General features: G+C 48.5%; 1 protein-coding gene and 1 pseudogene across 10 annotated transcripts in view; one reads left to right on the forward strand and one right to left on the reverse strand.

The window, feature by feature from the left end:
• Positions 1-953: 953 nt before the first annotated feature.
• LOC147913957 (uncharacterized) overlaps positions 954-14118 on the reverse strand; it is a 72304-nt gene continuing 59139 nt past the window's right edge. For 3 of the 9 annotated variants that reach the window (XR_015556211.1, XR_015556210.1, XM_087448535.1), the window contains 4 exons: positions 12764-12866; positions 10595-10669; positions 8999-9120; positions 8713-8789 (listed from right to left, as the gene is read on the reverse strand). Coding sequence is in view for 5 of the 9 variants with exons in the window: in XM_087448535.1 (XP_087304661.1) it covers positions 9002-9120; positions 10595-10669; positions 12764-12866 (297 nt within the window). In the remaining 4 variants the exon portion in view is untranslated. The other 6 variants (XM_087448538.1, XM_087448537.1, XM_087448536.1 and 3 more) reach the window with 6 other exon arrangements.
• LOC101398469 (methyl-CpG-binding domain protein 3-like 1) lies at positions 2531-5904 on the forward strand (annotated as a pseudogene). The gene is made up of 2 exons (XR_015556213.1): positions 2531-4471; positions 5183-5904. The product of XR_015556213.1 is annotated as a methyl-CpG-binding domain protein 3-like 1 (transcript).

Below are 14118 nucleotides of genomic sequence, written 5' to 3' on the forward strand. Positions count from 1 at the left end.
AAGTGAAACCTTCCCCTTCCATCCCCTTCCCTGCAAACTCATGCCCCTACTCAGAAGGAACAGTTGTTAACAGGGTGGGGTTTATTCTTCTGGACATATCCTATGAATTTATAAATACACATAAATTTTTTTAACATAAATTACATAACTACATCGTTTTGCAATTTGCTGTTTCCCAAACCATATATCATAGACATCTCTCCTTATCAGTGAACATCACTCTAACTTACCTTTTTAGAAGCTTAAGAGGTATTCCAAAGAATAAGAAAACCATGATCTGTTTATTTCTTCTTTGATAGAAACGGGATTACACCCAGTTTCACTACTATACATAATGCTGCAGTAAGATCCTTGCATGGAATTTATTACACTGCTATTCAACTGCTCAATTTGCTTTGTGTCCTTTTAGTCAGAAACAATGATATATTTTTAACATTTTTATGGGAATTATTTTATAGGGAAATTAATTTATCACTGAATAAAGACATTTATGGGGAAACTGCACTTCAAGGTCATCCATCTCAGTATGCTGGAGAAAAAACATGAAACTTAGAAGGTATTATGCTTGCTCCATCACATTCTAACATGTCATGTTAACAATTTAAAGTTGAATGTTTGAATAGCCTCTACTCTCTCTGTTCAGAAGAAGGATGACTTTTTCTTGTCTTGAAAACTTCTGACTCCAGGGGCTCTCAGTTGGGCTTCAGAGAGGATAAGATATTGGTGTTGTATCTGTTTCTCTTCAGCTGTAGGCTGCATCTTCTAAAGATCATAGAATTGAACATGGTCCAATCGATATGTATGATTTTGGTCAAAAATTCAAAGTAATGTACCCAAGATAGGAATCTATAACTTTGGTTCTTAATAAAGAATTTCCTTTGATATCTTCAAGTCTCTGTGATTACTAGTAAAAACTCACCTATGGGTGAAGAGATGTGGTCCTGCTTGCAATGTCTGGCTTGAACATCCATAGTTAAGCCTGGCACACCCATAGGTAGACTAGACTTGACCTCTCGACGACCTCTGCCCTTGGTCTTTGACCTGGGAAAAATAAGAATTTTAAAAAGCTGCTGTTATTAGCACTCAATGCTAGAAATGCCCATTAAAGAGTGAGTTTGATTTGGTAAACCAAAGGGAGTATAAGCAGAACAAAGTCTTTAATATCTATAAAATTTCAAAAAATTCTAATTTTTTAAAATATAACTCTATTTTTGCCACAGTGCAAACTGTGTATATATGAATGAAATATCCCTCTGTCCATTTCTTAAGTTGTTTCCATTGATTTGATGGATTTATCCTCTAATCCAGATTCCAAGTGTGAAAGAACATCTTGGTCCTTCAAAGAAAAGAAGCCATTGAAATTTGATTTTCTTTTAGCTCGGCATCCTACAGGTTTGAGGAATAAATTATCATGTAATGATACAATGATTCTGAAATCTAATTGTTAATTAGAGGGGTGTAAGGGATGATTGAATGGTGGTTCATCCCCATGGTCAGGGGTATTGTACACATGGACGTGTAAACACGATTCAGGAAGCTGCTTCAGCCCCGTGACATCCCTGAGAACCACAGTGCAGGAGGATCTAGGCACACAGCCATCTGCCTCGATCTCCTGGGTTACATGTAGATCCAGGGGTCTTGAGAGTGGCTTCAGAGCAGCTAACTTTTATCTATTTCTCCCCTTCCTTCTCTCCAGCTTATCTCAAACAGTCCTGATTATCATATTTTAAAGTAAGACCAATTATAGTTATTTACATGAGCTTCTTGTTCATTATTGCAGAGTAATAATCAGGCATATCATTAAATATCATTTAATTGATCTAATTAAATTTGTTGTACCTTATAATTGGTTAGAACACTAAGTTTAGTTCAGCGTTTGATATTCACCAAATGTGTTAATCTGCTTACAACTGCCATGTGCCTCACTCCTCTTAGAAGTGTATCTTTGGCCCACCACAAGATTTTAATGAATCAAATCATCATAAATTAAGATAATGTACTGTCTTTTGGATGATAGAGAGGCATATGGGTCCATTTTGGAAATATGCCCATCTGTCTTGCTCCCCATGGGAAGTTTCTGGTCACTAGGTCTCCAGGTGGCTTGCACAAGCCCTAGGTCTGTAATAGCTTGGTGCCTCTCCTTCTACTTGGGGTAGAAATAAAAGAGGTCAGAGAGACTTATTAAAGTTTTGGTTGCATGAAGTCTTCTATGAAGACCATCCATGCATATTGTTCTGGATAGCTCTCTGTTCCTAAGACTACTAGTTACTTTAAGGGCTTGTCAGGAACTGTGAAAGGTCTGATATTTTACCTTACCTGCAAGCTAATAAGTCAGCCTACCACGGTCTTATAGATGCTGGCAAAAGACACGAGACCCATGGGTCAGAGACAAAGGACTTAATGACACAGCAATAGCAGTGGCCAGAGTATCAGCATTTGCACCGGTTCACTAAATCCCACTTCCTACAGGGTGATACACAGTGGGCCAGGTGACATGCAGAGGGTTACAAGATCTCAGAGCTTAAGGAACTCAAATCTTTGATAACAGGCAGGAAGTCTGCTGACCTTTGGCCTGGGGAGGGGTGTTATTTTTATTATACTGGGCAGTAAGCAAGCCTGCCCTTTGCTGCAGAGGAGGCCACTATTTCTATCTTCCAAGGCTGACAGCTCTACACACATCCTTGAAAAGATAACCTGGTCTTACTGGCTTTCAAAGATAAGCTTGAATGAGACTTGATCATCATTCAGTTCTTCTGTTTCCTTTATTGAGATTGTGCAAATATGCTCTTTTCTCTGTAAAGTTCACTAACTTTATTCATACATAAGGGATGCTTTTGGTTTTATTTATTAAGTTGAAATTGTCTTATTAGAGGAAATGATGAAACTGTTATGGGTTGGATCTGAAAGTATGCTTTTCCAGGAAAAATGTGAAAGAAGATCAGTGCTCACAGAACTTTGCCACAAGGAGCTGATAGCAACTTAAATGATTTTAATTTGAATACTGTTTTGTACAACTTTCTTCCATCTTACTTCATCCTCTCTGCTTCCTGTAACTCTCATATGGGAATGGGGCAGTTTCAGGGATTCACTGAACTCATTTGCAATATTCAAATGGTTTTGTCTGTTGTGTTTTTTTATTGAGGTAAAGTTGACATACAACATTATATTAGTTTCAGGGGCACAACATGATTCAATGTTTGTATATATGTTGAAATGATCACCACAATAAGTCCAGTTAACATCCGTCCCCATACATAGTTACAAATTTTTTTCTCTTGTGATGAGGACACGGCATATTTCAAGGTGCAGAAGAATCAACGATGGTGTCATACTTTTCCATATACAGCTTGATGAATTTGGACATAAGTATACACCCTTGAGACTGTCACCACCATCAAGGCCACAAACATATCCATCACCTCCCAAAGTTTTCTCTCACCTCCTTTATTACTATTATTGTGTGGTAAGAACTCTTAATATCTACACTATTAGCAAATGTGATGTATGCAATACAGTCTTGTTAGCTGTAAGCACTATGCCATATCCTAGATCTCCAGAACTTATTTATCTTGATTACTGAAACTCTGTATCCTTTGACCATCAGCTCCCCATTTCTCCATCCCCTCAACCCCTGGCAAACACCATTCTAACCTCTGCTTGTATGAGTTTGACTATTTAAGATTCCACATATAAGTGAGTATTTGCCTTTCTCTGTCTGCCTTATTTCGCTTAGCATAATGTCTTCTAGGTCCATCCATGTTGTCAAAAATGGCAGGATCTCCTTCTTTTTTCAAGGTTGACTAATATTCCATTTCTTTATCCATTCATCCATCAGTGACATTTAGGTTACTTCCATATCTTGGCTATTGTGAATTAGCTGCAATGAACATTAGAGTGCAGGTATCTCTTTGAGACCCTGATTTCAATTCCTGTGGGTATATACCAGAAGTGGGATTGCTGGATCATATGCTAGTTTTCATTTTTGGAGGAACCTCCATACTGTTTTCCATAATGGCTGTACTAGTTTACATTCCCACAAGGGTTCCTTTTCTCCACATCCTCACCAACATTTGCCATCTTTAGTTTTTTTGATAATCGCCATCTTAACAGGTGTGAAGTGATAGCTCATTGTGGTTTTGATTTGCATTCCCTGATGATTAGTGATGCCAAACACCTTTTCATACACCTGTTGGCCACTTGTATGTCTTCATTGGAAAAAGTCTATTCTGGTCCCTTGCCCATTTTTTAAATTGATTTGTCTTTTTGTTATTGAGCCAACACAAAAAAAGAGAACAAAATTTCCAGGCATTATGGGTGCTTCCCAGTTGATGCAGATGGTTTTGTATTTACAGTGGTACCAAAAGATCATGTTTCGTGCTTTTTCTTCAGCTTGTTATAAGACCAGCAGTAGCTGCGGCATGGCAGATAATCGGGATCTTCTGGGTTTGGAGGTTTACAACATAAATGAGTGGTAAGGAATTTTTTATTATTCCAAGGAAATTATTGAGATCATAGTCCATGGAATCCAGGATTGATAGGTGTAGGAGGAAATTAAGGTGAGGATCGGTGATCTGGCATTACTTCTGATCTTGAGGGACAGGTATCTACTGTATGAGTGTTTGAATAAAAATATTAGAGATCAGGAATTTGTGGTGGGTGAATATGTTTTCTGAATTATTTACTTTTGAACATAACCATTTGGATTATGTGAACATCTGGGATATGGGAGTAAGTCGCTAACAGGGGGTGGTTGATAATGTCACTATTGATTTAACTTCTATGAACACCAAGTGGTCAATGGATTAAGCAAATGAGTAGTCAGAAAACACAGAAATGGTAGGATTTGGGATTTAGTAAAGGACTGGGGACCGACTGTCCTGAGAGGGAGTGCCAGGACTTGTGCGGTTGAGAGTGACAAGGACAAGAAGAGAATAGAATCACACTCAAACAAGGAGGGGGTGTTAACAGGATGGAGGGGGAGAAATGATCTGGAGTAGCCTTGAGTTTTGACCTTGAGCTTTCTGTTCTTGATGCAAATCTGCCTGATGACATCCCAGGACACAGGTCAGATCTATCCCCAGAGGATAGAGGGAGGGTGGAAGTACAAAACAGCCAGGATAATTGTCCTAAAAAGGCAGGCTTCCTTTATCATTTGACCCAATTTCATGATTTATTTTTGTAGGGTAAGAGGAAAAGAAGGATGATAGTCACGTCTTCACAGAGGAAGCAGTGTAACTGTGGGAACCAGTCCAAACCAAAGCCTGGTTTAAGCATCTCCATCCCTTTGAGGATGTCCAGTGACATATTCAAGAGGCCGGTTACTAGAATCCCATCCCATCCTGGCAGTGACGGGTCTCTGGGAGGACACCTTGGACCAGCCCCACCAGGTCTGCTGGCCTGAGAGACCACAAGGACTCCAGGCCTGCAGCAGTGCAGGACAACTGGTAAGTCCTTTCAATCTTGCCAAAGCGTTGCAAAAACTTGCACCTAGTCACACAGGTGAATCCCTGCCAGGTGTGCTTGCAGGTGGTCTGCACTCCAGGTCCCATGCCCACTCCTGCCGGTCTTCAGATTTGGCAGAGATGATTCCAGGAGCTGATCTGGGCATTCCACAGCTCCACTGCCAACAATTTCTGGTGACTGAGGAAGGTATCAGGAAGGAGGAAAGGGCAGTGAAGAGCACAGGAGAGAGACTGGTGATAGCACTGATGGCGGACAGACTTGCTAGTGAGGCAGAGAAAGTGAGGGGCCAAGAAGGCCGTCCTGACAGCAGATGAAATGGAGCAGGCACCTCAGTGAGGTCTCTTGGCAGCGTCCCTAATGTTTCCTTGCTTTGAGCTCTTGAAACTTTAAAATATACCAATACTTTTCTTTTATTAAACTCTGCTGCGTGACATAGAAAATATAGACAGTGGTTTCTTTCTGAGGTGAGAGGTTGGGTTTCAGGTGAGGAGAGAAAGATCTTCCTTTTTCATGCTGTTCTCTCATTTTCCTTTACTATGTACATTATTTATTTGTACTTTAAAGTCAGCAGCGAGTTATCAACGTCACGGGATGATTCAGTTTTTCCCCTCACAGTCACAGTAAAACCTACTTAAAGTGGATTATTCTTTTTGTGTAATATTCCAATAGATTCCAAAATATTATTTCAAACGCACTTTTATGTCTATGTTCTCAAATTAGATATTTACTTCTAGGTCTCCATTTTTATGTTCCTTTCTGCATGCTAATTCATAGTTGCATCTAAGGAAATATCAGATTTCCTTCAGTTTTTTAGATCCATATGTGTTGGAAATTTGATTCATGGAGATGAACATGGCAGTTGGGGGATCGTGCTATTATCAAAAGAGACCTTTTAAGCATCAGTAATATGACAAGAACCCACTGCTTGTTGGGATTTAATTGTCTATTTGAGGGATCAAGCTTTCGCTGTTGGCACTTCTCTTTCTCTTTGGAGGGAAAGTACGGCCTTCCCAGTCTTTCCATTACCAAATCACTTTCCTGGGTGGCTGTGCCGTGTCAGGAAGGGCCTGGGATGCCGGGAACCAGGATTCATCCTCAGCTTCTGGCTGTCCTGAGAAGGCTTCCTTGGCAGAGTCCAGCCTGTGTGTCTGGGTGACACTTGCAGCCATCAGAAAGGAGGGGATAACTCACAAGTGCCAAGCGATTCATCTGGCCCTTGTCTTACAGGGTGTTCCCAAGGGATGAGGTTCAAAATGCCACTTGGTAACCCTTTGAAAGCTCCTAGTCATGGGGTGGGTTCTCGGTGTGAGCTCAGAGCAGTGTCTGTTCACCACCAGATGGGAAGCATTTCAGTATTTTAATTGGTAAGGCTGTGTTCATGCACGTCCATGGATCATCAGTTCCGTGGCATTCCCTGCTGGACCTCCCCACACCCTGTCATGCCTCATCTTTCAAAGCTCCAAACAGGGTTCACACCCCAGCAGGTGGTTGTAATGTAACCACAGCACAAGACTGGGGAAAAAACACAGCCACCCAGGGGCAACACACTTTAAGGGCTCGGGCCCAATTGCCCCATTTGGACGAGTTGCGAACACCAACACAGAGAGTGTAAACTGGAGGATTGTCCGAGACCATGGACCTCAGAAGGACACGGGCTCAGAAGTCACCTTGGACAGCAAGGGACAGTGTGAGGTCACTCACTGACCAGGATTATGGTCCCTTATTCTGGCAAAGTAGAGCTCACCCGGGATCCATCAGGCCAAGCCAGGGAGGAGGCTGTGGGCCTTCTAGGGAATTTCTGCCCTAAAGGGAATTGCATAAGAAAGGCAGGGGTGCTGAAAATCCTAGTCCACAGGGAACAGTCACGTTTATGGAACGAGGCTCAGCAGTAGCCTTAAAAGCTGCGTCACAGATCTTTCCTCCTGGATACAGAACAAGCAGGAAAAGGAATTCAGAGTCCTGGTCAAGGATCAAAGGCGGATTCAAAGCTAGGTCAGGGGTGAACACAGAGCCCCTAGAGGGGCCTCAAGAGGGAAAGTCATGCCTGCCTTTAGTCCATTTGCAAATGACCTTCCTCAGTCCTTGTCGTCTCCACGTGCACTTTTTGATATTTTACATGGTTTTCCCCACTTAGAGCTGATGCAATCCCAGAGATTGAACTAGAAAACTACAAGTTCCTAAAATTTGGTCAAAAGACACCTCAACAAGAGAAGCAGAAAACATTCCTTGTTCCTCCAGAATGTAGAAAGGCAGCCCCTGCCTGTGGCACGACATGGTCCTGGGTAGTGCTGTTTTAAAGATACCCACATTTCAGTGGTTGTTGCTCTGTGAAAGTACCTTCAACCATTAAATCCCAAGAGAATGGGCAGGGGGCTGTGTCTGCTCCTGGAGGAGCTGAATGATACTGAAATGAACTGGTCCTCTGAGTTAGGAGGACTTGGGAGTGTCCCCACTAGCCAGGGAAGGGTCTGGCCCTTCTCCCTTCTCCCACATACAATAAGCTGATGACCCAGAAGAGTTCTTGATTCAAGGAGAAATGTGAGATTCTGTGTCTCACTTACATGCCTACAGAAAGCGACAGAACCACACCACAACTCCCAGGCTGTAAAGGGAACAGGACTTTAATATAATATTCAAATATGGCATTTATTATTTACAACAAATAACTACTGTCCCTCCCCAATGGGTGAATAGGTGCTGGGGTAGAGATGTCAGGGAGCTGGGGTGGGGTCGTCCACTCTCTCTTGGGCTTCAGGGGCCCTGGGAATCAGCCTACAATGCTCCCCTTCCTGTCAGGTGGGAGGAGCTGGCCTGGTGCATTGCAAGCATACCAGCTGTGTCCCCGCTGCTGAGGATGAGGCTTCATTGGCCACTGGTACCGGGGTTGAGGCCTGGGGGCTGATTAGAAGAATCAGGGTATCTTGGGGACCTCCCTCAGAATCATGGACCCCCACTCTGTCCCCACTGCACTGGGTGCTCCAGACTCTGTGCTCAGTGCTGTCAGCCACCAGTACCCCATTTGTCCCTGCCACGTGAGTGACCATTTAGTATCACCTATTTCACAGAGGAGGAAACAGAGTCTCAGGAAGCTGAAGAGAGTCACCCCAGTCACAGGACTGCTCATTAGTGAAGCTTGGATCCCAGTGCCAGCTGTCTGACTCCCCAAGGCCACGCTTAGCCCAAAGCTTTACTGAACCCCTAGGAGTCAGTCACCCTGGCCCAGACACTCACTCACCCTTGATATTGATGATGGCCGGTTCTTCTTGGCCTTGAGTATTCTGCAGGCCAACTAGGTCTGGGGCTCCAGCTGGCAGGACAGGCTGTAGCTACAGGACAGAGAGGCACCTGTGAGCCTACCAGGAGCCACACCTCAGGTGTCCCCCCACTGCCTGCCCAGCAGCTGGAGTCTGGGTGTCCCAGAGGTCGCCATGCAATAAGGCCTGGGGCTGACTGAGGAGCCACATAGACAGGCTCTCTGGACTGGCAAACAGAGAGAGTCCACCCTTGCCCTCAGCCAACTCCTGCCCGGCCTCACCTATCATTCTCGTTGAGCAGCTCCATGTCCTGGAACCAGGCCCCAAATCACTCCTCGGGCTCTAGGTTGTAATTCTTTGCAGCCACCTGGAGCAGCAGGATCTCCCTCATGACTCGGTATTCCTGGGACCAGAGGGAAGGAGAGGATGCAGACAGGGCCTGGGTGGGGGATGCTGCAGGGGCCTTGTGGGGGGTGAGGAGTGGGGCAGGGGACCAGTCCTGGGAACCCTCCTTCCCTCCAGTTCCATCCAGGCTCTACCTGTTCTCAGAATGGGAATAATCAGCCCCTCCTCCAGGAAGTTTTCCTTGATGCCATCCTCCCCTCAACCCACCCGCCAATTGGATGGGTCTCCCACTTCTCTGTTATCAAACTCTTCCACTCAATGTAAGATACAGGGGGTGGAGCCAGGGACTGTTCTGCCCAGAGGGTCTCTGATTTCCACCTCCTTCCCCTCCCCTGCAGGGAGTGCCACAGCTGCTCACCTCAGTCCTTTACTCAAGGTTGATCTCATTCCCCTGGAAGGCAGACAGCCAGAGTCCATCAGACAGAGCCCCCTAGCCTGACTAGCCCCCTATGCCCACCCCTTCTCATGTTGCACTACTGCCAGGTCCCCAGAGGGGGCCGGGCATGCAGAGAAAACAGGACTTGGACCTAGGCCAGGCTCTGGGCTCCAGAGAAGGAGGACATGGGGGTGAGGCTGAGGGACCTGGCAGCACAACCCTCTCTGATGACAGACTTGGAGGCTGAGGCCTCAGGCAGAGGGGACTGCTCAGCCACTTATGTGCTGCCTGACTTGGAGGGGCCCGACTTCTCTCTCCCTCCATGGGCAGCATGGGAGGGAGAGGCTGAGTCCAGCTCAGATAAAACCTCACGCAGCTGTGCCATCAGGCAGCTCTGAGCTTCCCCAGCCTGGGGAACCGGAATGGGTGTCTCAGGTGGAGCCTCTGTTCACTCATCCCTAAGATGGGCCTGATGCCCCAGCTCCCAGGGGCAGCTGCGAGGCTCTCATGAGAGATGTGCCAAGTGCTGAGAGCTCAGAGCTCAGTTCGGGGGCTCCTGCAGCCCAAGGCTCAGGATCCTGGTCCTCCCTGCCTGGTCCTCAGGTTCACCCACCTCGAGATAATCACCCATCACCAGGTGCAGCATCAGCAGGTCACCGAGGAAAGTGCCAAGATAGGGGATGACACTCTGTAACATGAGGACACAGGTGGGATGAGCCCTTGCTCTCAAGTCAGCCCCCTGCAGACGCTCCCCTCAAAAGTCCTCACCCTCAGCCTCCTGGCCCACCCCAGGGTTCCCACGGGGAGCAGCCTATGACCCATAGCAATCTCCCCTCAATTCCACCTCCCTTCACACCCCAAGAACACCACACTCCTCCTCCTCACCTCCCAGGGCCAGCTTCTGGCAAATCACAGGGTATGCGGTCCCTGGCCCTCCCCACAACAAACCCATCCTGCACCAGCTCTTCCAGGCCCTCCTCCTGGTCACTTCTACTGGGGGATTCAGGCACTGTGGCACCAAGAGGAAGGGCCCTCCTCTCTTGATTTGAGGCCTCCAGCTGGGAAGGCAGAGCCCCTCCCCTACAGGCACACTCACCTGCTGCTGCTGCTGCTGCTTCTCCTGCACTCTCTGGGGGCTGATCTCCAGGGGGGCAAATGTGGAGGGCCCCTCCTGCCAGGGTCAAGGAGAGTGTCAGCGGGCCATACTCACCTCACCCCATTTCTCTCCAGCACCACTGGCCTCCAACCCTGGACATCTGACTCAAGGCAACTGGTACCAATGCCACTCTATCCTCCAAGGTGTTGTGATTCTAGAACAAGCCCAGCTCCAACTCTCACTCTGGGCGTGAACTTTGGCTTTTGTCCTAGCCTCCCCAAGCCTGTTTCCTCATCTGGAAGGTGTGAGAACTCCAGCTACCACACAGGTTCTCCTGAGGACTCAGTGTCACATGACTGTCATCATTGTTCTCACCCTCACCCCTCCAGGTGGAGCAGGCAGAAAGCTCCCACATTCCTTTCCTCCCTCTTACCTCATCACCACCCTGTGAGGCCTGCACCACACAATCACCATCCCTCCATTTCCCTGATGAGGAGACAGAGGCCCAAACAGGGGCAGTGAGTTGCTCAGGGGCCCACAGAGGAGAGGCCGCTTGCCCCTCTCAGCCAGAGGCCCTGTTCCAACATCCTCACCTAACCCCCAGCCCCACCACTGACAACAGTCCTGTCCCCTGAGCTCTCAAAGCTTGGTCCTGGGCTGAGCTGTGGATGGAGAGGATGGGGTGTCTTGGGAGTCTGGTTGAGTGGCTCCTGCCTGCCCCAGTCCCGTGGAGTGTCTGGCCCCCAGGCTGGGCCAGAGGCCATGCCAAAGCCTTCTCCTCCCCAAGGAACCCCTGAGGACATTCCCCTGCACTGAACTCTTTCTTTATCCACTCAGGAACTGGACCCCCAAGGTGCCACCTCTGATCCACAGGGAAGGGGGTGACAGGACGCTTTGCTTCCTCGTTTACATGAAGCTCCTAACGTCCTTTCAGCAGGATCCACTAAGAATCCATCAGTTGCCTAGACGCTTCTCATAAGCCACTTGGGGCATATGTCATTGCCAACCAGGCACTCACATGAGACTCCTGTGGTTGACTCGAGTGACTGTTCTAGGGGTCCAGGGGAGGTCCCAGAATGCACACCATCTGTCTCTGGTCCAGCTGTTCAGACCCAAGGATGAGCAGCCTGTTTGTCCACCTGGGCCATGGGAATCCTCTGCTGTGCATGTCCCTGGGGCAGGCAGGGTGCCCTCCCCTTGGAGACGTGGTGAAGACAGAAGGAGCAGCAGGGGCCTGGCTTCCTGAGGACAGGTTTTGGCTGAGGACTAAACCCACCCCAACCACCCAACAGCCTGGAAGAAGCTACATCCAGCAGGATGGACGTGCATGGAAGCCAGAGACCTGCTGATGGCGCCAGCTCGGCAACTCCTCCTGGAACAGCCCAGCCAACACCACTGTGTCCCATGACCAGGGCCTCCTGCCCACAAATGGCACCCCACCTGCCCATGGGCAGAACAGATCCCTCTGCTTGTTAATCTGGACAAGATAGATGGGAGTGTTTCAGAGAAAGTTCAAGTGAGAAACTATCAAAACCACAGCCTGCCCAGTCCCACTTCCCTCTCCCCCTCCTCTCTTTCCAGACCCCCAGCCTCCACTCTACCTTGGTCATCAGTTCTCTGCTCAAGGACTCGTCTTGGCTATAGAGGTCCTTAAGTTTTTCAGAGCTCTCCCTCAAGGGAAGGGAAAGAGGGAAGGATAAATTTAGGGATAATGTGAGGGGTCTGAGTGCAAATCCCTTTTCTTTGACAACCCGAGAGATTCAAACTGCCTGGAGGAGTGTTCTCACTGGGCTCCTCTGAGCGCTAAGGTCTCGTGGGACTGGGAGGGGGCTCTCCTGTTGGTCACTGGGGTCTCCACTCCCCAGCTCTACAGAGCAGCTCTGTTTTGACCACTTTGAGTTTCAACTGGGCGTAGAGTTCTGTTGCTATAAACACTTGAAAATCTCCAATGTGGCTCAACCCAGTACCTGGCATTTAGAGAAACGGAGTCCTGAAGCAGAACTGGTGCACTAAGACACCAGGAGACTTAGAGACCCACCACTGAGGCCTAGGCTCTGTCCCCAGCATTTCCTGACTCCCAGGAATTCCCAGCTGACTGATGGGGCAATGGCAGACATACGGGAGCTCCCCCATCCACCCTGGTCCACCTATGGAGAGGGGCCTACCCACCGGGAAACTTCCCCCATGTGTTCTTCAGGTGGCTTGTGGAGGTTTTCTGCAGAGCAGAGATGACAGTGCAGGGCGAGGAGAAGTTCTTCAGGATCTCGCACTCCTGGGGAAGGGAAGAGAATGAGCTGTGAGGTAGGACACTGTAGCCCCACTTGCTCTAGCTTCAGTCCCCTTCTATTTAAATCTCCCCTCCTGGATGAGACAGATGCTCAGGGAGCCCCAGAAGGGCACATTTAGGACCCAAAGAGTAACACTCACAGGGAGCAGGATTTTAGCTCAACCCAGGGAAGGAGCCAGGTAGGAAGTGAGCATCCTCCCACTGGGAACTGGAGTCAAGGTCAGCGGGCCCCTGGCAGGAAGGGCCTAGGGACTTGCAGGGGCTTAGCCCACGCACTTCAATCCTGGGAGCTGATAAAGGTGGAGAGGCAGTTCCCAAGGCTCCAGAGAGGGGCTCCACTGGGCCTCCCACAGCATACCTGGGCCACCTGGACCCAGTGCTCCACCACCCTTACCCTGTCCTGGGCCGTCAGGCTCGGGTCCCCAAGGCAGGTGGTGATGACAAGGCTGGCCACCCTTCTGAAGTGGTCGACAGTGGCCTAGATGGCGGGTTCCAGGTGCTCATTGCCGGGCTTGTTCCTCTTGTCCCAGGTGGAGCCCAGGCACTGAGAGGGCACCACCTCCCAGAAGAGCTCCTGGGGAACAGGGGGAGTGTCACCCAGCCCCGCCACACTCCAGCTCTGTGTCCACAGTCCCCAAAGTCCCACACAGGGGTCACAGTTTAGAGCTGGAGCTCAGGAAGCTCAGGATGTGGCCTGAGCCTTGTGAGAGTCCCTGGGTTTTCTTCTCTGTCCACTGAGGGTACCCAGCACAGGATGACCCAGGACCCAATACTGGCAGGGAAGGGAGAGAGGCATTTGCACCCAGCCCGTCCTGGCTAACTCCAAACTCCAGATGGTGGCTCAACTCGGCTCATCCCAAGGGGGCATCTTCCACCACCCTGATCCCCCTCTGGTCCCACTCCCCATTCTGATGCACATTCCCCCATGGCAGCTACAACCACAGGCCTTGTCTGTCTCCCTTGTAGTGAAGTACACATCAGGTGTCTAATAAGCCCTGAGGCTGTTGAGCCTCCTGAGCAGATGGTTGGGCTACTGTGGACCTGGCTGCACACAGTGAGTTCCCCTCCACCACTGATGGGCCAGGCCCTGCCCAGCTTTCCATCTCTTCTACCTCCTGGAGTCCCCACAGCCACTCTATGCAGCAGGTCCTCTTAATGTCCACTTCTATGGTCTGCAGGTGGACAGCAAAGGCTTGGGGGTTCAGAAAGTTGCCCAGGTCATACGGTTGGTAAGGGG

This window comes from Ceratotherium simum, chromosome 24 (assembly GCF_057802395.1).
Source record: "Ceratotherium simum simum isolate JZ-2026a chromosome 24, ASM5780239v1, whole genome shotgun sequence".
Classification (NCBI taxonomy): Eukaryota; Metazoa; Chordata; class Mammalia; order Perissodactyla; family Rhinocerotidae; genus Ceratotherium; species Ceratotherium simum.